General features: G+C 42.1%; 1 protein-coding gene across 4 annotated transcripts in view; it reads right to left on the reverse strand.

Moving 5' to 3' along the window:
* The window catches only part of LOC140478886 (endothelin-converting enzyme 2-like), a 192,450-nt gene that overhangs the window by 32,821 nt on the left and 132,642 nt on the right, over positions 1-26,987 (reverse strand). For all 4 annotated transcript variants that reach the window (XM_072572465.1, XM_072572461.1, XM_072572464.1 and 1 more), the window contains exon 6: positions 5,523-5,669. In XM_072572465.1, the coding sequence (XP_072428566.1) occupies positions 5,523-5,669 (147 nt within the window). The remainder of the gene's footprint in view (positions 1-5,522; positions 5,670-26,987) is intronic.

The following is a 26,987-nucleotide window of genomic DNA, read 5'->3' on the forward strand; positions in this document are numbered from 1 at the left end:
TACCTCCTGCAAAAATGCTACCCCGTATTCCCAACTCCTCTGCCTCCGCCACATCTGCTCCCAGGAGGACCAGTTCCACAACAGACAGTTGTGATTGTTGGAAGTCGTAGAATCATACAGTGTGGAAACAGGTTTGTGTGCCCAATTTTTCCATCCAAGCAGGTTTCCTAAACCAAATTAGTCCCGTTTGTCTGCATTTGGTCCATATCCTTAAAAACGTTCCTATCCATGTATCCATCCAAATGTCTTTTAAATGTAATTGTACCCTCCTCTACCACTTCCTCTGACAGCTCATTCTATATGGTAAAAAGAATGACTGCAGATGCTGAAAACCAAATACTGGTTTAGTGGTGCTGGAAGAGCACAGCAGCTCAGGCAGCATCCAACGAGCAGCGAAATCGACGTTTCGGGCAAAAGCCCTTCATCAGGAAGGGCTTTTGCCCGAAACGTCGATTTCGCTGCTCGTTGGATGCTGCCTGAACTGCTGTGCTCTTCCAGCACCACTAATCCAGTAGCTCATTCTATATACAGAGCAGGAGCACCAGTTCCACCACAGAACACACCAGATGGCCTCCTTCTTTAAAGACCGCAATTTCCCCTCCCATACGGTTGAAGATGCCCTCCAATGCATCTCATCCACATCCCGTACCTCTGTCCTCAAACCCCATCCCTCCAACCACAACAAGGACAGAACCTTCCTCTAGTCCTTACCTTCCAATCCACCAACCTCTGCATAAACCGCATCATCAGCCAAAATTTCCGCCACCTCCAAACGGACCCCATCACCAGGGATATATTTCCCTCCCCACCCCATCCACTTTTCGCAAAGACTGTTCCCTCTGCGACTGCCTGGTCAGGTCCATGCCCCCCAACAACCCACCTTCCCTTCCTGGCACCTTCCCCTGCCACCACAGGAATTGCAAAACCTGCGCCCACACCTCCCCCCCTCACCTCTGTTCAAGGCCCCAAAGGAGCTTTCCATATCCATCAAAGTTCACCTGCACTTCCACAAATGTCATTTATTGTATCCATTGCTCCTGATACGGTCTCCTCTATATTGGGGAACATCTCCAGGACATCCACACCAATCAATCCTACTGCCCCATGGCCAAACATTTCAACTCTCCCTCCCACTCTGCCGAGGACATGCAGGTCCTGGGCCTCCTCCACCACCACTCCCTCACCACCCGACGCCTGGAGGAAGAAAACCTCACCTTCCGCCTCGGAATACTTCAACCCCAGGGCATCAATGTGGACTTTATCAGTTTCCTCATTTCCCCTCCCCCCACCTTACCTCAGTTTCAACCTTCCAGTTCAGCACCATCCTCATGACCTGTCCCACCTGTCAATCTTCCTTCTCAACTATCCGCTCTACACTTTTATCTGACCTATCACCTTCACCCCCACCTCCATCCACCTATTGCACTCTCAGCTACCTTCCCCCCAGCCCCAGCCACACCCCCTCCCATTTATCTCTCCACCCCCGAGGCTCCCAGTTTCATTTCTGATGAAGAGCTTTTGCCTGAAACGTTGATTTGGTCCTTGGATGCTACCTGGCATGCTGTGCTTTTCCAGCAACACTCTAATCTTGCAATTTAAGTGTTGAGTTCATCCAAACAAGTGGAGAATATTCCATCACATTGCTGACTTATGCCTTGTAGAAAGTAAAAAGGCTCAGGAAAGTCAGGTGGTGAGTTATATATTACAGAATATCCAGTGTCTAAGCTCCTCTTCTAGCCTTCGTATTTGTGTGGCAGTTATATCAATGGTGACCCCACAGTGTTGATGGTGGTAAAACAATTGAATATTAACATTTGGCAGTTACACACTCCAAGATGCAGATGGCTAGAGTCTGCTAGTTACATGGTACGAATGTTTGTCAAAGCCGAAATGCTGTCCAGATCTTCTGCATACAGGTACAGATTGCTAATTATGTGAAAAGCTGAACCTACATGGAGGAAAAAAGGTGATTGATGAAGCATCTAAAGATGGTGATGTTTAGGACACTGCTCAGAATGACTCTCATAGCAATATCCTGAGGCAGAGATGTTTGGTTTTAAAAATGCGATCATCCTTCTTTGTGTCAGGCATGACTTCAGACAGAGGAGCCTTTCACCTTGCTCTGAGTGCACATCCAATTCTAGAAAACTCCTGACACTATTTTTGTCATGTCTCCTATCTCTACAACCTCTGGAAAATGTAACACATTTGTTGGAGACTACTATTCTTGTTGACAATGTTATAATTGCTGTCTCCTTAAGGACGCCAGCCATGGTGATGTCCATGTCAAATGCATGAGCTTGTAATCAGTGGGGGAAGGTCAGGAAGATAATTTATTGAAGGAAATCCTGAGCCTTCACATTTATCACAATGAAGCATCTTCACACAGTTATCTCCTACATAGTACCACATAAACACCGTAAGGATGCCATTGCCACGTCTCCAAAAGGAGTGAGGTATATGAGCATATCTAAATGCATGAGCAAAGGTTTTACACTATATTATGGGAGTAGAATTCTGCCAGTAAGCAAACCTGAACAACTGCCCCTTGGGAGGAAAAGGCATTCTTGCACCTTGTACCTCTTGTTCATTGTGTCAATATGGCAGCTCAGAGGCATTGCTTTCAAATTGTGTCTTTGAAATGAATTTCTGATGAGAAATTCAGTTGATCTTTTAAATGGACTTATTGATTACACTTGCTTAGTGAACATGACAAGAAGGCACTTAGTGCAGACAATGTAATGGTTTTTTCTGCTTGAGGTTATTGTTTTTAAGATGCATTCTTGGACAAATGAATCACCTGCCGATGAAGTGCAAATCAAAGCCAGATGGGTGTCATTACTGAATCAGTGCAGTGCTAGAAGGGCCTCAAATTCCAGAAGTTTCACTCTGCCCTTGACAAAATAAATAGCAACTTAGTCTTCCAATCTTGCATGTAGTGTCAGCCATTTTGTGTAGTTATTGCACAGTTGACTTCTGATCCAACATGACAAGGCTCCAATGTCATGTTCTTGTGAGTGATTTGCAAGCTAAGAAGCAAGATGTTCACGTCCTATCTTCATCTTCCTTGATGATCTTTCAGCCTCCTCAGTTCTGTTGGGCCCATACCTTTGTGAATTCTTGTGAGCTTGTTGGCCACTGTCCCCAGGAAGAGGCCAAAGAGATGATGACTCAGATTGATCATGATGTGGCACTCTCCCTTCCTGAAGCTGTGACTCCCCTTCCACGCTCTATGAGATTTCACCTTCATAATTTCCTTAGAACTTAATCCATTAAACCCCAATCCCAGATGTCAGTTTTGCATATTCAATAGGATTCTGTGGACAGACTGCACCCTGATAATCCCATAACTACTATTATCCAAGATTCTGAGACTGACAGTGGCACAACTCCCGGAGTGACTTAGCAGGACAATCTCTACTGAGCATGACCAAGCCTCTAGATTCATTGTCACAGCACCCTGAATGACTCACCTGTAATCCCTGAACTGGTTTCAATTGGCTTGAAAGATTGACTGTGATCCAATACCCAGCCTGCAAGGAACAGATCCTTGCACTTTGCTCAGGTCAGGTACTTAAATGGCTGTGGTCAACCCCCTAGAAGGGAATGAGATGCATCTCTCGACTGAGTGTCACCATACCTCTTGACTGACTGTAATCCCTTTTGACGCCACGAATGAGTGCTCCCCTTGAATTTTCACAATGGCCATTTGTTTGAAGCACATGCAGTTTGTTTGCTGTATAAACTGCTGGTACACACTGCCAGTGTAAGTGACACAGCCCAATACCAGAACAATACATCCATCCCCTTAATTGTTCAGTGCTCCCCACTGTGACAAGCTAGGGGACACTGTGCTAAAGAACAGTGCACGTCACAGTGGCTGGCAGCCTGCAAGTAAATGCAAAGTGAGCAAGTGCAAAGAAAGACAGTTAACAGCTATTAGCCTCATCCTGTGTAAGTGCATGTAATGCACATGCTCCACTAAGCAAAGTGACCTGATAGATGCATGCAAGTCAAAAGTGTCCATGAGCTCTAAATTCAAATGTTGAAAGGGTGAAGTAATGTGAGAATTGTGACGATATGGAGAGGCTGGTGGTTCACTAATACCTTCCTGATGAAGGACTTATGCCCGAAACATCAATTCTCCTGCTTCTTAGATGCTGCCTGAACTGCTGAGCTTTTCCAGCACCACACTCTCAACTAATCTCCAGTGTCTGCAGTCCTCATTTTCACTTTGTTCACTAATACTGTCTTGTGTGAACGAAGGGTTGAGGAGGATGTTGACTGTGGAGTATACAGGAACATATGTGCTGCATGCAGAGTTGGATGGTGGCCGTCACAAGCAATTGGTGAGCTGCTGCTGTCAGGCACCCACTCTGAATTAGAAATTTTCACATTCTACTTTTTCAGGGAGGAGAACTAGGAGTGGTGTGTTAGTAAGACATGATGGGCTAATAATTAGATAATATAAATAAAAATAAGGTAAGTCACCATTCAGTAGCGAGATTCCGAAGTCACCATTTAGAAAAATCGCTAAACATTTCCTGATACCAAGATTCTGATTTTTTCATTTTCACCTTATTTTCCCAACTTTCTCTACTCATTCCAAACCAAAGTGAGAAAATTTCCAACAAATCTTCAGTGGTGCAACTGGAATAATGTCAGGGCATAGCCAAAGCTTCATCCAGTGGGGCTGAGCCATTCCTTCAGCCTGGTTTTAGCAGACATATTCTGGAGATCATAGTAATGGAGGTTAAGGGTGTACATGGAGCCTTCTGTTTCCATTAATTATTTCCCTACCACCATTTACGACCAGATGTTGCATATCTGCAGACCTTTGATCTGATCTATTGGCTATGGGATTGTTTAACTCTGTCTATAGCATGCAGCTTCGAAGGTTCAGTAGGCATAAAGTCTTGTGATGATTTTTGGAAGTTTGGGACTCCACTTTTACCTATACCTCTTGGTATGTCTAACATGTTTTTCTATACTCCTCATTGATCAATGGTGAACCTATTGGCTAGATGGTAAAGGTAGAATAAAATACATGCTGAGTCATGAGGTTACAAATACACGGTGGCACAGTGGTTAGTACTGCTGCCTCACAGTGGTTAGCACTGCTGCCTACTAGAAGACCCGGGTTCAATTCCCGCCTCAGGCAACTGTCTGTGTGGAGTTTGCACACTCTCCCCATGTCTGTGTGGGTTTCCTCCCACAGTCCAAAAATGTGCAGGTTAGGTGAATTGGCCATGCTAAATTGCCTGTAGTGTGAGGTTAAGGGGTACATGTAGCAGAAGGGGTCTGGGTGGGTCCCTCTTCGGAGGGTCGGTGTGGACTTGTTGGGCTGAAGGGCCTGTTTCCATGCTCTAGGGAATCTAATTTACAAAAAAAATGTGATGGAATACAATGCTAATGCTGTTGATGATTCCACAGCCATTTAATGATTGGCCAATCTGTTCTTAAAATTTACGTATTTTGCATTACGAGTAACTTTGAATAGTTTCACACATTAGCCTACATACCTGAATGACATTGCTGTTGGAACTTTTGGAATCTGCACTAACATAGACGGTGAAAAAAGGAACTGCTCTGTAAGTCCCAGAAACTGCTTTTAGCACTTCCATGAAGTTGTCTTTATCCCAGGGACCTGTGATATTCCAGCCGCCTGTCTGCATTAAAGAGATAATTTTATGAACTTGATTAGTACGAGTGATTTGATGGATATAGAAAGTACATTGTTACTTTTGGACCTTAGAAAGTAGGCTTTGGACTTTAAAACTAGCAAAAACAAGCAAGATTTTTTCCCCTTTTGTTATTCATGTTTGCTGCTTTGCGAAAGTTGAGCTAAAATACATTTAATTTTTCAGACGTCTTTTAACTTTACAATTGTGTTATTAATGTTACATTGAAAGATGCAACAATCTTCCACATTACAACTTTGTTAATCAGGTGCTGAAGTACAGAACTGAGCCCAATTTTAAACATCATTGTTATAAACAGACACAGATTACATATCACACATATCAAGACTCATTCACCACAGTTTCAGCTTGCTCCAATAAGCTGAACACAGGTAAATTAATGCTCATCATCTGAATATAATTAAACATTCAATTAATATTCAAAGAACACCCCCTCCCTCTCTCACTCACCTTTAGCATTATTGCATGGTCCTGAACAGGCTTTGCATGTAAATTAATTAGTTGGAAACAACTGGAAGTCGGTGGACAATAGATGAAAAGTAATACTAAAGGTTTAATGGAGAGAAAAATGCTGTACAGCTGTACTTAAAAGCATTTCTGAATGTAAAGAAAAAAACATAAAAAGATTCCAAGAGCCTGGATAGTTCTGTCAATAGAGCACTTAACTTTGGGGGTCTTATACCATCATGGCCAGATGCTTACAACTTAGCCAAAAGGTCCAATTCCCATCTGCCACAGAGGCATGTCATAACCCATGTCTGAACAGTTTAATCAAAAATAAAAACGAGCATTCCACTGGTGAGAGAAGAACTAGCAAGATTAATTAGATAGAGTATAAAGAAACTAGGAATGTACTTAAAAGGGAAATAAGGAGGGCAAAATGGGGACATGATATAACTTTGGCAAATACAATTAAGGAGAATCCAAAGGGTTTTTACAAATATATTAAGGACAAAAGGGTAACTTGGGAGAGAATAGGGCCCCTCAAAGATCAGCAAAGCGGCTTTTGTGTGGAGCACAGAAAATGGGGGAGATACTAAATGAATATCTTGCATCAGTATTTACTGTGGAGAAGGATATGGAAGATATAGACTGTAGGGAAATAGATGGTGACATCTTGCAAAATGTCCAGATTACAGAGGAGGAAGTGCTGGATGTTTTGAAACGGTTAAAGGTGGAAAAATTCCCAGGACCTGATCAGGTTTACCGGAGAACTCTGTGGGAAGCTGGAGAAGTGATTGCTGGGCCTCTTGCTGAGATATTTGTATCATTGATAGTCACAGGTGAGGTGCCGGAAGACTGAAGGTTGGCAAACGTGGTGCCACTGTTTAAGAAGGGCGGTAAAGACAAGCCAGGGAACTATAGACCAGTGAGTCTGACCTCGGTGGTGGGCAAGTTGTTGGAGGGAATCCTGAGTGACAGGATGTACATGTATTTGGAAAGGCAAGGAATGATTAGGGATAGTCAACATGGCTTTGTGCATAGGAAATTATGTCTCACAAACATAATTGAGTTTTTTGAAGAAGTAACAAAGAAGATTGATGAGGGCAGCGCAGTAGATGTGAGCTGTATGGACTTCAGTGAGGCGTTTGACAAGGTTCCCCATGGGAGACTGATTTGCAAGGTTAGAGGTCATGGAATACAGGGAGAACTAGCCATTTGGATACAGAACTGGCTCAAAGGTAGAAGACAGAGGGTGGTGGTGGAGGATTGTTTATCAGACTGGAGGCCTGTGACCAGTGGAGTGCCACAAGGATCAGTGCTGGGCACTCTACTTTTTGTCATTTACATAAATGATTTGGATGCGAGCATAAGAGGTACAGTTAGTAAGTTTGCGATGACACCAAAATTGGAGGTGTAGTCGACAGCGAAGATGGTTACCTCAGATTACAACAGGATCTGGACCAGATGGGCCAATGGGCTGAGAAGTGGCAGATGGAATTTAATTCAGATAAATGCAAGGTGCTGCATTTTGGGAAAGCAAATCTTAGCAGGACTTATACACTTCATGGTAAGGTCCTAGGGAGTGTTGCTGAACAAAGAGACCTTGGAATGCTGGTTCATAGCTCCTTGAAAGTGGAGTCGCAGATAGATAGGATAGTGAAGAAGGCATTTGGTATGCTTTCCTTTATTGGTCAGAGTATTGAATACAGGAGTTGGGAGGTCATGTTGCGGCTGTACAGGACATTGGTTAGGCCACTGTTGGAACATTGCGTGCAATTCTGGTCTCCTTCCTATCAGAAAGATGTTGTGAAGCTTGAAAGGGTTCAGAAAAGATTCACAAGGATGTTGCCAGGGTTGGAGGATCTGAGCTACAGGAAGAGGCTGAACAGGCTGGGGCTGTTTTCCCTGAAGTGTTGGAGACTGAGAGATGACCTTATAGAGGTTTACAAAATTATGAAGGGCATGGATAGGATAATAGGCAAAGTCTTTTCCCTGGGGTTGGTGAGAGGGGAAAGATATAAAAGAGACCTAAGGGGCAACGTTTTCATGCAGAGGGTGGTAGGTGTATGGAATGAGCTGCCAGAGGATGTGGTGGAGGCTGGTACAATTGCAACATTTAAGAGGCATTTGGATGGGTATATGAATAGGAAGAGTTTGAAGGGATATGGGCCGGGTGCTGGCAGGTGGGACTAGATTGGGTTGGGATATCTGGTTGGCATGGACGGGTTGGATCGAAGGGTCTGTTTCCATGCTGTACATCTCTATGACTCTATGACCTGCTTAACATTGTTTCTTAAAACCCTTGGTAACTGAATACTCTGGAATAGCATTTGTTCTATGTGAAGTTTGTGTAATTGCTAAACGAACTGTTTTAGTCTGACTATGGGTGGAAGATGACTTTCCAAAAACGGACTACCCTGCCATACAAATTGGCAAGCTGCCAGTGGATGTCGGAAATACTGCAAATGGCCAGTTACCATACAGCTAAAATTCAAATGAGGTATAACAATCAAAACTATTCAAAATGCTGCAAATCAGAATCAAAACCCATATTTGGAAGAATCCTGTTTAAAGGTTCAGACTGTGTATGTAACGCAATTCTAATTTTTTTTCATTGGACATTAACTAAGCACTATTTTCAATATTTAAAACAAAGTTGATAAACATGCTATCACAGAAGTAATTTGCACCTATTACAATAAATAATCAAAGTGGAAAGCACTTAACAAAATATTTAATATTAATAATTAAAACCATTCTTGGACATGGGAGGAAAAGAAAAATAGGATGTGCTGCCTTGTTTTTTTTTAATTTCAAAAATATACTTTATTCATAAAAATCCTTTGGTATCCGTACAGCTTGTGATGCCATTGATATGTATATATTGTATACATTTACATACAGAGATCAGACTGACTCATTTGTATATACAAGTCTGCATGTTAACCATCCAGGTGTTTAGTTGAGGCGTCAGCGGAGCCCAATTACTGAGTGCCCCCCACCCCCTGTTTTTCTTTGGCAGGCAGACTGTACACGGTGGTCTTTCCCCACTGCACCTTGGCGGCAGCTGCCCTAAGCTTCAGCGCATCCCTCAACACGCAGTCCTGGACCTTGGAAGGTGCCAGTCTGCAACACTCAGTCAGGGTCAACTCCTACAGCTGGAAGACCACCAGGTTTCGGGCAGACCAAAGAGTGTCTTTCACCGAGTTGATGGCCCTGCAAGTACAGATGATGTTCGTCTCAGTGTCTCTACGGAACAGACCGTACAGCATGGAGTCCTGCATCACGGTAGCTGCTCAGGATGAAACTTGACAAACACCACTGCATTCCTCTCCCAACTTCCTTTGCATAGGGAACTGCTCAACAGGCTCTGCCCTCTCCTTTTCCCGAAGGGTCTCGAGGACACTACGTGCTGACCACTTCCTGATGGACTTGTGGTCAAAGGTAATTTTCATAAATTTCTCCACGAAGGACAGGTGATACAGAACGGTCCAACTACTTGGAGCGTTCCGCGTCAGTGAGGCCAGGCCCATCCTTCACAACACCGGGGACAGATAGAACCTCAGTATGTAGTGACACTTGGTGTTTGCATACCAGGGATCCATGCGCAGCCTGATGCAGCCACACACAAAGGTGGCCATCAGGGTGAGGGTGGCATTAAGTGTATTTATTCCCCCTTTGCCCAGATCTTTATCCATTATGTCCCTTCGGACCCGGTCTTTCTTTGATCTTCACATGAAGTGAAAGATGGCCTGGGTGACTGCAGCGGTACAGGTTCAGGGAATAGCCAGACCTGTGCCACATAAAACAACACTGAGAGCACCTCACACCTGATGATCAGGTTTTTTTTCCCACGATGGAGAGCAACCATTGCTCCCATTTGCCCAATTTCTGCCTTACTTTACTGATACGCTCCTCCCAAGAGTTGGCGCACGCTCCAACCCCTCCAAACCAAATAGCCAGCACCTTCAGGTGGTCAGTCCTGACGGTGAAGGGGACAGGGGATTGGTCGCCCAGTTCCAAAGAGCATGGCCTCGCTCTACCTTGGCCCCCGAGGCCTGTTCAAACTGGTCACTGATGCACATGACTCTGCATACATACCGTGGATTCGAGCAGAAAATGATGATGTCATTCATGTACAAGGAGGCCTTAACCTGTAGGCTCCCGCTGCCAGGAATAGTCACCCCTCTCAGGCTCGCATCCTTCCTGATGGACTCGGCAAATGGTTCTATGCAGCACACAAACAAGGCAGGAGAGAGAGGGCAGCCTTGCCTGACTCCAGATCTGACCGGAAAGTTATCTGGGTCCCACCCATTGATTGAGACTGCACTAACAATGTTGGTGTACAGCAGTCGGATCCAATTGCAGATTCCCTCCCAAAGCCCATTTTGGAGAGCACATCTCTCATGTACGTGTGCGATATCCTGCCAAAGGCTTTTTCCTGGTCCAGGTTGATGAGGCAGGTGTCCACCCTCCATCCTGCATGTAGGTGATTGTGTCCCTGAGGAGTGCCTTGGTTTTTTTATGTAGCCAAGGAAAGAATGCTTGAAGTCACAAGAAAGTAAAATTCCATTGCATGTGCTCCTGTCCTATTTCAGGAATGCACTTTACAAAAGTGAGCATTCATGGACTATAACATGCTATCACTTATAGATTCAACTTTTAGTTACAATTTCATATCTTCCCTTCAAATAATTACGGATTGACAATTCTATTGTTATCAATATTTGAATGTGAACATAGGAGGTACAGTTAATAAGTATGCAGATGACACCAAAATTGGACATTTGTTGACAGCCAAGAAGATTACCTCAGTATACAGGACCTCAATCAGATGGGCTAATAGGCCGAGGAGTTTAACCTAGATGAATGTGAGGTGCTGCAAAGGCAAATCAGGGCAGGACTTCAATACTTAATGGTAAGGTCCTGGGGATACTGCTGAACAAAGAGACCTTGGAGTGCAGATTTGTATTCCTTCAAAGTGAATTGCAGGTAGACAGGGTAATGAAGAAGGCGTTTGGTATGATTACCTTTATTAGTCAGTGCATTAAGTATAGGAGTTGGGAGGTCATGTTGAGGCTGTACAGGACATTAGTTAGGCCACTCTTGGAATACTGTATTCAATTTGGGTCTCCCTGCTATAGAAAGGATATTGTGAAACTTGAAAGGGTTCAGAAAACACTTACTATGATATTGCCAGGCTTTGAGCTACAGGGAGAGGGTGAATAGGCTGGGGTTGTTTTCCCTGGAGTGTTGGAGGCTGAGGGGTGACCTCATAGAAATTTATAAAATCATGAGGGGCATGTACAGGATAAATAGACAAGGTCTTTTCCCTGGGGTGGGGGAGTCCATAACAAGAGGGCATAGGTTTAAGGTGAGAGGGGAAAGATTTAACAAGGACCTAAGGAGTAACTTTTTCATGCAGAAGGTGTTGCATGTGTGGAATGATCTGCCAGAAGTGGTGGTGGAGGCTGGTACAATTATAATGCTTAAAAGGCATCTGGATTGATACATGAATAGGAAGGGATTAGAGGAATATAGGTCAAGTGCTGGCAAATGGGACTAAATTCATTTAGGATATCTGGTCGGCAAAGATGAGATCGACCAAAGGATCTGTTTCTGTGCTGTATAAATTTCTGACTCTATAACATTAATGAATCACTAATGAATCTCAGGAACATATTTTTGAAATGACCAATAATAAAATCGTCAACTTTGTGTTAACTGTAAGAAGGCCAGAAAAAGAAATTCAAAGGTGTTGTGTAATGTAAACTCATCGTTAAAGTTGCAAAACAAAAGTACAAGAAATGCTGTACTAAGAGGTATGTTAGTAAGCCAATAAAAAGATTAGAGTTAAAAATGGATTATGTAAGTAATATTATACTTAGAATAATCGGATCAATGTACGGCAGGAACCAATTTCCTATGGTACTTTCTGATGTGAATTATCTTTCCTCTAACTCTCCCTGCACTCAAGGCCACATTTTTCCTCTGTCACTTGCTCTGCTGAAATGTATCTACTTAATGGCCACAAATTCCAGATCTCTGATTAAGAAAAAGAATTATGCAATTCACTTCTCTACCTTTCCTGGTCATGAAGCTTAACCAAAGCAATTTTGAACTGCAGTAAGAGGTTCACTTGTGACTCTCTCCCTCGATTGGTTGTCTCCACTTTCCTTCACCCACTCATGTCTCATTGGACAAACCCATCTGCACTACTAATAATTCAAAGCATAACAAACAAATAAAACCAAAAAATTTGGTTAAATTTGGATGCCTCCAGGAAATTGTAAGCATGAAAAAACCCAAAAGTGTTCTTTTGGAAATAAATTTGGAACTGCAGAATGCATGAACTTACTCCATCCCTCAAATCAATAACCACTCACTGCTGATTCCTTAGAACCTTGGACACCCATGTCACACAGGACACAATTTTTAACTGACAGTTTAAAGCCAGTGTATCAAAAAAATGGAGGTTGAACATAACTTTATTTCTGCATTTTACACAAAGATGTTCTACTGAGACTCAGCAACACTGTCAGGTCCCATAAACCGACTTTGTGCCTTTATACTCCACACAATAGATATTTATGCCTGTCCAGTATCTAAGTAAAGAATCATAAAGTTCAAAGATAAAACACAGAGTTTGGTACAGTGCACCACTTTGTGATTTGTGATTATCCTCAACTTCAGTACTGAGCACTCATGAGTACAGGAAATATGAGGTGCAGTCCTTTTTTTATGCATTTGTGAGGCACGAATGCCACTGGCTAGCCAGCATTTATTGCTAATCCCTAGCTGCCCCTGAGAAGGTGACGATGAGCTGCCTTCTTGAACTGCTGTAGTCCACGTGCCACAAAGCTAGTTCAACTATTCAGTACTATCGTGGCAGATCTTGGGATTCAACTTCACCTTCCAGCCTGTTCTCAGTATTGCTCAATTCCCTGACAGAGAACAAAATTTGACTATCCTAATCTTGGATGTATTTAAATAGTGGAGCAATTAAAACCCTATGATGAGATAAAAATTCCATAGATTCATAACCCTTCAAGTGACTTCTCCTCCTCTCAGTCCTAAATGATTAAGCGCTTATCCTAAGATTGCGCTCTCTGGGTTTGGGTTCCCCAAACAATCTCTCAGCATCCAGTCTATCAAGCCCTTTCAGCATCTTGTTTGTCTCAATGAGATTGCCTCTCATTCTTTGAAACTCCAGAGAATATAGGCCCTTATATATATATAAAAACATAATTTATATATTTATATATATATATATTTAAAACATATTTATTTATATATATTATTTCCCTCCTCCCACAGACTAATTTTGTGAATCTTCATTGTACAGTATTACCTTCAATGCAAAAATATCCTTTTGGAAATATGGAGATCAAAACCGCACACAAAAATCTAATCATGGTCTCGCTAAAACCCTGTACAATTTTAGCAAAACTTCATTATTCTTGGACTCCCGCCAGCTTGCAATGAAGGCCAATTTCATTCCTAATTGCTTGCTGCACCTGCATGCTACCTTTCTGCATTCATTGTTTTACTACACCTAAGTGTCTTCGGTCATCAAAGTTTACAAGTTTTGTACCTTTTTAAACAATAATTTTGTTTGTCTATTCTTACTATCAAAGTGAATAACTTCACACTTCCTTACATTACATTATGCCAACTCCCTGACTGCACATTCACTTAACCTGTCTAGACCTGTTGGAGCCTATGATCTCCAACAGCTTAACTTACCACCTAGCTTTGTATCTTCAGCAAATGTAGATGCAGAACTGTTTCTTCATCCAAGTTATTAAAAGATTGTAAATACTTGCACATTCATCACAAACCCATGTAGCACTCTATTATTCAATGACTTCCAACTTGAAAATTTCAATTTCTGATCTATCTCAGCCTTTTATTCATTAACTAACAATCTATCTATGCTAAATAATCAGCCACAATGTCATAAGCCCTCATCTTGTTGGTTAACTTTTGTGTAGCACTTTATTGAATGTCTTTTGGAATCCAAGAATACTACATCAACCAATTCCCTTTCACCTTTATTAGTTGCATTTTCTGAGAACTCTAATAAACATTTCAGTCAGTCTCTCTCTTTAGTAGACCTGTTGACTTGATCTAATCATTACTATGATTTTCTAAATTTAATGTCAATATTTCCTTAATAATAGATTTCAACATTTACACAATGACTTCTTTTGTTCATTCATTGGACATCACTGACTGGGCCAGCAATTATTGCCCACTCTCACTTCCCCTTGAGAAGGTGGTGGTGAGTTGCCTTCTTGAACTGCTGAGATTCATATGCTGTAGGTTGAACCGCAATGCCTTGAGGAAGGGAATTCCATGATGCTGACAATGAAAGAATATTGATATATTTCCAAGTCAAGATGGTGAGTTGCTTGGAACTGAAATTGCAAGCGGTGGTATTCCCATGTATCTGCTGCCCTTGTTTTTTAAGAAAGAAGTGGTTGTGGGTTTGGAAAGGGTTATCATAGGTGAATTTCTGCAGTGGATAATACACACTGCTGCTACTGGGTGTCAGGGATGGAGGCAGTGGATGCAGTGCCTATCAGGTGGGCTGTTTTGTCCAGGATGTCAAGCTTCTTGAGTGTTACAGGACTTGCACCCATCCAGGGAAGTGGGGAGTATTCTATCACATCCCTGGCTAGTGCTTTGTAGATGGTGGACAGGCTTTGGGTAGTAAGTAGGTGAATTACTAGCCACAGTATACCTCATCTCAGACCTGCTATTACAACCACCATATTTAAATGGAAAGTCCAATTGAGTTTCAGGTCAAGATGATGATAAGCTAAGTTGCCTGGTTGTTCAGTTTTCCCTCGATTCTCTTTCTCAAACCCAGTAGAACATTTGTTAACTCCTATGCTGATTGACCTACTCCTGAATTTAATACATTTTAAAAATAATCACTAGAGTATTGATGATCTCTGTGCAGTCATTGCTTTTAGTATCACAGGACATAGGCTATCTGCTCCTGGGGAACTGTTGGGATTCTCGTCCCTGAATTTTCTCCAATACTTTTTTCTATTCATATTAGTTTTCTTGATTTACTCATTCTTTTTGGCCTCAGGTTATGACTTATTTCTGGTATAAAACTTATGCCTTTAACTGAAGATAGATGCAAAATATTTTTTCAATGCCTCAGTCATTTCCTCATTTTCCATGATAATATTTCCTGTCTCTGCTTCTAATGGACCAGTGTTTACTTTAATGAGTGTCTTCCTTTTCACATACATGCAAAAATTATTACTATCTGTTATTAAAATTCTGACTCATCGAATCTCATTCTATTTTCTTCCTTTATCATCAACATTTTGCTGAGCCTTTGCTTATTTCTAAAATCTTTCCAATCCTCAGACTTGCTTCTAGTCTTTGTTTGCAACACTGTAAAGCTTTCCTTTTAATCAAATATTATCACTCACTTCCTGAGGGAAACACAGATGGGTTTTTTGGTGCTAAGCTTTTTTTAAAAAATGGAAATGTACTTCAGCTGAATCTTTCTTTCAATGTTTCACAACATTCCTTTACGACCAATGTTCCCTCTGAGCTATGCAGCTGCTCCAGCATTCTGTGAATGGTGATGGGCATGCCAACGCAGATCGCAGCACTGACTTCCAGTTAAAATTAAATGAACACTGTTTGCCACCAAACCTTGTGGTCTCTTTATACAACATATTGCTCCAAGAAACTAACACAATAACAGTTAAAGTCACTTTCTACTAGACCACCCTTGCCAATTTTATTGTTCGTGCCTTTGTTGTACACTCCAATTACTTCTTGTTTAGTTCTCAATCCCACTGTATAACGACCTGATAATTTACTCCTCCCAGTATTTGCTGATACCATCTCTAATTTCCACCCCTACTGATTCTATTTCATGATCTTTTGAGGGCAGATCTTTCTCACTAATGTCTTTATGGTATCCTTTACTATTAAGGCTACCATTCTAGTTGTTATTGCAAAATATCGTGCACAATGGTATATTTATTTTCCAACTATGACCACTTTGTAACTTCATCTCTGTAATGGCAATTAAATCCAAATCATTTGCAGCTCATCTATTTTACCGCAAATGCTTTGTGCAGTCAGAAAAGAGTTACTTCCATGATTTTTAAAATGCAATTCACTGAAATGATCTTATTGACTAATTTACTATTTTTGTTAACTGTGTTCCTTTCTGCATGATTTTACCTGTACTGCTATACTATTCCGATGCCTGAACCTCTTTTTGAATTTCTACATCGCCACGCATCGATTTGTTCAAAGCCCCATCCACAGCCCTAATTATATGAATGGCACAGTTCCAGTATGGTTCAAGTGGAGCTCATTCCAAACAAGTAGCTCATTTTTGTAATTATGTAGAGTCCCATAAACAAAAGCTCTTCTTCCCTCACTACTCTGAGCCACAGGATTAATTTTCTAATCTGCTTGAGGATATACAAATTGGATATGCCAATATCATTAAGTTTAATATTCAGCAACTTGATCTGGACACCTAAATGTTTCTTAACAGCTCATTATTCCTGGTTCTACTATGATAAAGTTTTGTAAAATATTATGATGTGGATTCTGAAGAAGAGAGAAATAACATTTTTTAATTCTAGTTCTGTAAAGGGAATTGTTTATTTTTGAATAAAAAGACTTCATTAACAGGAGGTTCAAATTAGCCTTTCAAAGAAAGCATATCACTAAAGATAAGCTACATGGTGAGTTAACTTAGAAACTGTTTATAAAGCTGAAGTTTTAAGACATACAGGAAGAAAGGCCTGTGGGACTTCAGGGAAAATCAGTGAATCAAACTGTGTTTGCATGTTGCAGGGAGGGACAAGGATTAAAAAGTCACATCTGGTTATTGTGCAGGAAGTCCAAAAGAAAATATGTTAAGGGTTTAGATGGAGAGGAATTTGTTAAGTGTGTACACAAACATTTTCTGATTCAGAACTCTGTGGGAAGCTAGAGAAGTGATTGATAGGCCTTTTGCTGAGATATTTGTATCATCGATAGTCACAGGTGAGGTGCCGGATGACTGGAGATTGGCAAACGTGGTGCCACTGTTTAAGAAGGGCGGTAAAGACAAGCCAGGGAACTATAGATCAGTGAGCTTGACCTCAGTGGTGGGCAAGTTGTTGGAGGGAATCCTGAGGGACAGGATGTACATGTATTTGGAAAGGCAAGGAATGATTAGGGATAGTCAACATGGCTTTGTGCATGGGAAATCATGTCTCACAAACTTGATTGAGTTTTTTGAAGAAGTAACAAAGATTGATGAAGGCAGAGCAGTAGATCTGATCTGTATGGACTTCAGTAAGGCATTTGACAAGGTTCCCCATGGGAGACTGATTTGCAAGGTTAGAGGTCATGGAATACAGGGAGAACTAGCCATTTGGATACAGAACTGGCTCAAAGGTAGAAGACAGAGGGTGGTGGTGGAGGATTGTTTATCAGACTGGAGGCCTGTGACCAGTGGAGTGCCACAAGGATCAGTGCTGGGCACTCTATTTTTTGTCATTTACATAAATGATTTGGATGCGAGCATAAGAGGTACAGTTAGTAAGTTTGCAGATGACACCAAAATTGGATGTGTAGTGGACAGTGAAGAGGGTTACCTCAGATTACTACAGGATCTGGACCAGATGGGCCAATGGGCTGAGAAGTGGCAGACAGAGTTTAATTCAGATAAATGCAAGGTGCTGCATTTTGGGAAAGCAAATCTTAGCAGGACTTATACACTTAATGGTAAGTTCCTAGGAAGTGTTGCTGAACAAAGAGACCTTGGAATGCTGGTTCATAGCTCCTTGAAAGTGGAGTCACAGATAGATAGGATAGTGAAGGTGGCGTTTGGTATGCTTTCCTTTATTGGTCAGAGTATTGAGTACAGGAGTTGGGAGGTCATGTTGCGGCTGTACAGGACATTGGTCAGGTCACTGTTGGAATATTGCGTGCAATTCTGGTCTCCTTCCTATTGGAGAGATGTTGTGAAACTTGAAAGGGTTCAGAAAAGATTTACAAGGATGTTGCCAGGGTTGGAGGATTTGAGCTACAGGTAGAAGCTGAACAGGCTGGGGCTGTTTTCCCTGGAGCGTCAGGGGCTGAGGGGTGACCTTATAGAGGTTTACAAAATTATGAGGGGCATGGATAGGATAAATAGACAAAGTCTTTTCCCTGGGGTCGGGGAGTCCAGAACTAGAGGGCATAGGTTTAGGGTGAGAGGGGAAAGATATAAAAGAGACCTAAGGGGCAACCTTTTCACGCAGATGGTGGTAAATGTATGGAATGAGCTGCCAGAGGATGTGGTGGAGGATGGTACAATTGCAACATTTAAGAGGCATTTGGATATGTATATGAATAGGAAGGGTTTGGAGGGATACGGGCCGGGTGCTGGCATGTGAGACTAGATTTGGTTGGGATATCTGGCCGGCATGGACAGGTTGGACCGAAGGGTCTGTTTCCATGCTGTACATCTCTATGACTCTATATGGATGTACCTGTTGCATCTTCCTCATATCCTGCGGCTTCACACATAGGCTGCCTTGCTGATCTTTGAGGGGCCCTATTCTCTCCGTAGTTACCCTTTTGTTCTTAATGTATTTGTAAAAACCCTTTGGATTCTCCTTAACCCTACTTGCCAAAGTTATCTCATGTCCCCTTTTGCCCTCCATCATTTCCCTCTTAACTATACTCCTACTGCCTTTATTCCCTTCTGATGATTCTCTTGACCTCTCATGTCTATACCTGACCTAGTCTTCCTTCTTTTTCTTAACCAACACCTCAATTTCTCTAGTCATCCAGCATTCCCTACACATACCAGCCTTTCCTCGAGAAGGTGCAAAACTTGACCTACTCTCGGGAAATAAGGCAGGGCAGGTGACTGAGGTGTCAGTGGGGAAACACTTTGGCGCCAGCGACCATAATTCTATTAGTTTTTAAATAGTGATGGAATAGGACAGACAGTATCTAAAAGTTGAAATTCTAAATTGGAGGAAAGCTAATTTTGATGGTATTAGGCAAGAACTTTCAAAAGCTGATTGGGGGCAGCTGCTCACTGCTGGAAAAAGTGAAGTCTTCAGAAATGAGATAACGAGAGTCTAGAGACAGTGTACTCCTATTAGGGTGAAAGGAAAAGCTGGTATGTGTAGGGAATGCTGGATGACGAGAGAAATTGAGGTGTTGGTTAAGAAAAAGAAGGAAGTATAGGTCAGGTATAGACATGAGAGATCAAGGGAATCATCAGAAGAGAATAAAGGCAGTAGGAGTATAGTTAAGAGGGAAATGATGGAGGGCAAAAGGGGACATGAGATAACTTTGGCTAGTAGGGATAAGGAGAATGCACAGGGTTTTTACAAATACATTAAGGACAAAAGGGTAACTACGGAGAGAATAGGGCCCCTCAAAGATCAGCAAGGCAGCCTATGTGTGAAGCCTATGAGGAAGATGCAAAATAAGCATGTTGCATCAATGCTTACTGTGAAGAAGGACATGGAAAATATAAAATGTGGGGAAATAGATGGTGACATCTTGAAAAATGTCTGTATTACAGAGGAGGTGGTGCTGGATGTCTTAAAACAGTTAAAAATCGATAAATCCCCAGGACCTGATCAAGTGGGGCCTCGAACTCTGTGGGAAGCTAGGGAAGTTGGCTGGAGGTTGGCTAATGTGGTGCCACTGTTTAAGAAGGGTGGTAAGGACAAGCCAGGGAACTTTAGACCAGTGAGCCTGATGTTGTTCATGGGCACGTTGTTGGAGGGAATCCTGAGGGATAGGATGTACATGAATTTGGAAAGGCAAGGACTCATTCGGGATAGTCAACATGGCTTTGTGCATGGAAAATCATGGGAACTTGATTGAGTTATTTGAAGAAATAACAAAGAGGATTGATGAGGGCAGAGTGGGAGATGTGATCTATATGGACTTCAGTAAGGTGTTCGACAAGGTTCCCCATGGGAAACTGTTTAGGAAGATTAGACATTATGGAATACAGGGAGAACTCGCCATTTGGATATAGAACTGGCTCAAAAGTAGAATACAGAGGGTGGTGGTGGAGGGTTACTTTTCAGACTGGAGGCCTGTGACCAGTGGAGTGGCACAAGGATCAGTGCTGGGTCCACTACTTTTCATCATTTACGTAAATAATCTGGGTGTGAACATAGCAGGTATAGTTAATAAGATTGCAGATGACACCAAAATTGGAGGTGTTGGTGGACAGCGAAGAAGGTTACCTCCAAGTAGAGGATCTTGATCAGATGGGCCAATGGGCTGAGGAGCGGCAAATGGAGTTTAATTTAGGTAAATATGAGGTGCTGTATTTAGGAAAAGCAAATCAGAGCAGGACATATACACCTAATGGTAAGGTCCAAGGGAGTGTTGCAGATCAAAGTTACCTTGGAGTGCAGGTTCATAGCTCTTCGAAAATGGAGTCACAGGTAGATAGGATAGTGAAAAAGGCATTTGGTATACTTTCCTCTAATGGACAGAGTACTGAGTATAGGAGTTGGGAGATCACGTTGTGGCTGTACAGGACATTAGTTAGGCCACTTTTGGAATATTGCTTGCTGTTCGGTCTCCTTCCTATCGGAAAGACGTTGTGAAACTTGAAAGGATACAAAAAAGATTTACAAGAATGTTGCCAGGGTTGGAGGATTTGAGCTATAGGGAGAAGCTGAATAGGCTGGGGCTGTTTCTCCTGGAGCGTCAGAAGATAAGGGGTGACCGTATAGAGGTTTATAAAATCATGAGGGGCATTGATAGGATAAATAGACAATGTCTTTTCCCTGTGGTGGGAGAGTCCAGAACTAGAGGACATAGGTTTTGGGTGAGAGGGGAACGATTTAAAAGGGACCTAAGGGGCAACTTTTTCATGCAGAATGTGGTGCATGTATGGAATGAGCTGCCAGAGGAAGTGGTGGGAGGCTGGTACAATTACAGCATTTAAAAGGCATCTGGAAGGGTACATGAATAGGAAGGGTTTGGAGGGATATGGGCCAAGTGCTAGCAAATGGGACTAGATTAGGTTGGGATATCTGGTCAGCATGGACGGGTTGGACCAAAGGGTCTGTTTCCATGCTGTACACCTCTCTGACTTTATGGCATCAATTGAGAATGAAATTGAAAAGTTAAGTAGGATGATACTTTACTATGGTTGAGTGTCCATAAAAGGATATCGCATGGAAAAAAGTCAACATTGTTTTGCTATTTATGATGAGGTATTTCAAAATTGTCTTACATATGGCACTTTATTTTTGTTTATTTGTGTTATAAACTTTTGCTTTGTTAAAAGGACATTAGCAGATTTGTGTGAATGTGCTCAACAACTGACCACTATGGCAATCAAATTGTAAAATGAAAACACAATTATCAAGCCAAGTTTCACTTTGGGATGTGGACTTGTCCAATATTTCTGTTAGCTGGGATCATAATTACAAATATTGTGGATTCTACGTGGATTATGACAACTGGATCCTCTGACTCGAAGTTCATCTCCAGCTTTAAGGAGGTAAGACCATTAGACATAGGAGCAGAAATTAGGCCATTCAGCCTGTTGAGTCTCATCCACCATTCGATCATGGCTGTTAAGTTTCTCAACCCCATTCTCCTGCTTTCTCCCTATCACCCTTGATCCCCTTGACAATCAAGAATCTACCTCCAACTTAATTATACTCAATGACCTGGTCTCCACAGACTTCTGTGGCAATGAATTCCACAGATTCACCACTTTCTGGCTGAAGAAGTTTCTCCTTACCTCTGTTCTAAGGGGTCTTTCCTTTACTCTAAGGCTGTGTCCTCAGGTCCTAGTCTCTCCTACCAATAGAAACATCTTCCCATCATCCACTCTGTCCAGGCCATTCAGTATTCAATAAACTTGGATTAGATTCACTCCCCTCCACTCCTCCACTACCCCCCCCCCCCCCCCCCCCACTCCCCCAATCCTTCTAAACCCCATCAAGTATAGACCCAGAGTCCTCAAACATTCCTCATACAGTTAGCTTTTCATTTCTGGAATCATTTTTGTGAATCTCCTCTGAACACGCTTTAGGGCCAGCACATCCTTCCTGAGATATGGGGCCCAAAACCATGCACAATACTCCAAATGTGGTCTAATGAGAGCCTTATAGAGCCTCAGAAGTATATCCTGGCTTTTGTATTTAATTCCTTTCAAACTAAATGCCAACACTGTATTTGCCTTCCTAACTACTGATTAAACCTATAAATTTAGTTTGAGAGAATCCTGGACTGCCAAGAGACTGCCAAGTCTCTTTGCACTTCAGATTTATGAATTTTCTCCCCATTTAGAAAATAGTTTATGCTTCTATTCTTCTTTCCAAAGTGCATGACCTCATACTTTCCCACATTGTACTCCATCTGCCACTTCTTTGTCCACTCTCCTAACCTGTCCCAATTCCTTCTGCAGCCTCTCTGTTTCTTCAATACTACCTGTCTCTCTCTACCTATCTTTGTATCATCTTCAAACATCACCAGATTGCCCTCAGTTCCTTCATTTAGATCATTAATGTATAAAGTGAAAAGTTGTGGTCCCAAAGCTGACCCTTGCAGATCACTACTTGTCACCCACTTCCATCCTGAGAAAGTCCCTTTTGTTATCCCCACTCTCTGTGTTCTGCCAGACAGCCAATCCTCTATCCATGCTAGCACCTTGCCTCTAATACCATGGGCCCTTATGTTAATCAGTAACCTCCTGTGTTGCACCATATCAAAGGCCTTCTTTAAGTTCAGGTAGATAACATCTATTGGTTCTCCTTGGTCTAACCTGCTCGTTACTTCCTTCAAGAATTCTAACAGATTCATTAGGCATGACCTCCCCTTCATACAACCATGTTGACTTTGCCCTATTTTACCATAAACCTCCAAGTATTCAGAAATCTCATCCCTTGCAATGGACTCCAAAATCTTACCCATAACCAAGGTTAGGCTAATCAGCCTGTAATTTTCCATCTTTTGCCTTACTCCCTTTTTAAACAGGAGTGTCACATCAGCCATTTTCCAGTCCTCTAGGACCCTCCCTGACTCTAGCAGTTCCTGAAAGATCACCTCTAATGCCTCCACTATCACTTTAGCTATCTCCTTTCGAAGCAGATATACCGAACCTGGCACTTGGCTGGGAAATAAAATTTCACAACTCCTAAATATTTGCTGCACATAATAATATGAGGAGAAAGTGAGGACTGCAGATGCTGGAGATCAGAGCTGAAAATGTGTTGCTGGAAAAGCGCAGCAGGTCAGGCAGCATCCAAGGAACAGGAGAATCGACGTTTCGGGCATAAGCCCTTCTTCAGGAATGAGGAAAGTATGTCCAGCAGGCTAAGATAAAAGGTAGGGAAGAGGGACTTAGGCGAAAGGCGTTGGAAATGCGATAGGTGGAAGGAGGTCAAGGTGAGGGTGATAGGCCGGAGTGGGGTGGGGGCGGAGAGGTCAGGAAGAAGATTGCAAGTTAGGAAGGCAGTGCTGAGTTTGAGGGGTTTGACTGAGACAAGGTGGGGGGAGGGGAAATGAGGAAACTGGAGAAATCTGAGTTCATCCCTTATGGTTGGAGGGTTCCTAGGCGGAAGATGAGGCGCTCTTCCTCCAACCGTCGCCCTTGTGGTTGGAGGGTTCTCAACACTTCAACTCCCCCTCCCACTTCACCAAGGACATGCAGGTCCTTGGACTCCTCCATTGCCAGACCATAGCAACACAACGGTTGGAGGAAGAGCGCCTCATCTTCCGCCTAGGAACCCTCCAACCACAAGGGATGAACTCAGATTTCTCCAGTTTCCTCATTTCCTCTCCCCCCACCTTGTCTCAGTCAAATCCCTCGAACTCAGCACTGCCTTCCTAACCTGCAATCTTCTTCCTGACCTCTCCGCCCCCACCCACTCGGGCCTATCACCCTCACCTTGACCTCCTTCCACCTATCGCATTTCCAATGCCCCTCCCCCAAGTCCCTCCTCCCTACCTTTTATCTTAGCCTGCTGGACATACTTTCCTCATTCCTGAAGAAGGGCTTATGCCCAAAACATCAATTCTCCTGTTCCTTGGATGCTGCCTGACCTGCTGCACTTTTCCAGCAACACATTTTCAGCTCAGAATAATATATATGCCCTTTACTATCTCCTTTCACTACCACATTCCTCTTTGATCCCTCCACTTGAACAGTATCCTTTACCTAGTGCCATAATCAGTCCTATAATACACCTTGCAGTTCCTTTGCTCATCCAGAGTCAGCAAACACTTCATACAAAGTCAACAGACTTCTCTGATCTTACTAGCCTTAAGGTTTGACCATCTCCTGGAAAAAAGTGTCCAGGTAACCTTAATCCCCTCTTAAAATGTGTTGCTGTGTCTGAAGCCTGGACTCCAGCTCAATGAGTCCAAGCTGAATCTTTTCAGGTTGCATACATTTGTTTACACTGGATCACTGATTATCAGGAGCTCCCACATTATGCAGTTGCAACATATCACCCACACTACCAACATTATAATATTAATTTATACTTCATATATCAGTCTAATCTAAACAAGCTTTACTTCTGCTTATATACATTCAAAAACAAATAAAAACCTGCCAATTATGAATACATTACTTGAGCTTTTAAAAGATAAATGGGAAAAATGCTCACCAGACAATCATTTAGCTACTTTCCTGAGATAGCATACTTAGATTTTTCTCAGAACGTGGCCAGTCCAGAGTATCCTCCACCGAAGAGAACAGTACCTTCTCCCTCTTGACACCAAACTCTGTCACTCACCAAATTCCCAGGCTCACACTTTGAGTCTAGTTGCACTTAAATGATGAACTGTTGCCTTTATGTTTACTCAACATTTCCTCAATATAGATTAGATACATGTATTCAGTACAAATCAATACGTCAAGTCATTTTAATATTTTTCAGTCCTTTATAATGGATCAAAAACAAAGGTATTCATGATTAGGTATCATTAAATATAACTAGACCCTTGAAGGTACATTACATGGAAAAGAGATCACAATATCAGTCAAGTTCGCTAAGGTTCTAGGGTGGCTATTGACAGACCACTTGGGCTCAATAATTTCATGTGCATTTACATGCAAAGGGCAAGGCCAAAGAGAACCATGGTCTTCTCAAAACCTTCATAGAGATGGCAGACACAATAATAAGTCAAAACTATCACTCCAGACTCTCTTAGTTCTTTCATTTATAGAATTCATTCCTACAGTGTGGAAACAGGCCATTTGGCCCAACAAGTCTACATCAACCCTCCGAAAAGTAACCCACCCAGACCCATTCCCTACCCTATCACTCTGCATTTTCCATGACTAATGCAACTAACCTACACATCACTGAACACTATGGGCAATTTAGCATGGCCAATTCACCTAACCTGCACACTTTTGGACTCTGAGAGGAAACTGGATCACCCGAAGAAAACCCACGCAGACACAGGGAGAATGTGCAAACTCCACACAGATAGTTGTCCCAGGCTGGAATCGAATATCTAATAATAGGAAATATCTTCAAGAATGTATAAAGACATGATGGAGATATCCATGATAACAAACAAGGAATTGTAATTCCATGAACAAATTGACGGTCATTTTCAATGTTCCGAAAACATTGACGAAACAAGTCTGCTGGTAGGTGAAGTTTTGAAGTAAATATTTCCACTATTCAATCATATCTAACATTAACTTCTCTGTTATCCATCACTAAAGGAAATTCACATTTAAATGATTTGCCTACCACATTCAAGACTGAACTGTTTATTCCTGTACCTTACACAAACAGCCCATAAAAAAAACAGTCTCAGCCCTTGTCTGAGACCCATGACACAGTTTAGAGAAGATCACAAACCTCTGTGCCGGTTGTCAGGCATGTCTCTGACATTGACTGGCTGAGTCTGGACAATCTACAGTTTGGAAACCATAGCACCAGTTAAAGGACGCTGTTCAAATGTGGTAATGATAGGAGATAGCAAAGGCATACATACTATTCTGTGTAGCAAGTGATCAGGGTAAGAGAAACACAATTTCTAAATTAAAACAGAAAAATAAGTGTTTAATTTTGTTCCCTGTGTACCCCTATCCCACAATTAAATACTAAAATTAAGCTATAGCTTATTTGCAACTATTAACATGCTCACAGACAGGAAATACAAATGGGAGTTGGACGAGATCTAGACTGATGAATTTTTTCCCATCTTGTCTGTTGGAAAGTGCAGGCTTACTAATTCACTGAGAAATTAAATGATTTTATAGTTATGGTTTAAAAAGCTATTCCTTTTCCATGAGTCAAATTCGCTAACCATCAGTCCTTTAACTCAATTTCTCTCTCCATGCTTGTAAATTGCCCATGTTGGTAAATTTCTACATTCAGGTCAGGGGAATAAAATAAATTGCCTTGCTTTAATACAGTTATAGAATCATAGAATACCTACAGCACATACACAAACCGTTCAGTTCAACTTATCCATGCTGATCAGCTATCCAAAATTAAACGAGTCCCATCTGTCAGCATTTGGCCCATGTCCCTCTAAACCCTTCTTATTCATATACCTATCCAGATGCCTTTTAAATGTCGTAATTGTACCAGCCTCCACCACTTCCTCCGTCAATTCATTCCATACACGCACCATCCTCTGCATGAAAATGTTGCCCCTTAATTTTTTTCCTCTCTCACCTTAAACCTATGCCCTCTGCATCTGGATACCCCAACTCTGGACATTTTCAAATGTGGCCTCTGATTTGCACTGAAGATTTGAAAATTACTTAACAAATGCCAGCGAATCTCCTGTGGACCACTCCTGATCGCAGAATCCCTACTTTGCGGAAAGAGTCTC

The sequence above is a fragment of the Chiloscyllium punctatum genome, chromosome 6 (genome assembly GCF_047496795.1).
Source record: "Chiloscyllium punctatum isolate Juve2018m chromosome 6, sChiPun1.3, whole genome shotgun sequence".
Lineage (NCBI taxonomy): Eukaryota > Metazoa > Chordata > Chondrichthyes > Orectolobiformes > Hemiscylliidae > Chiloscyllium > Chiloscyllium punctatum.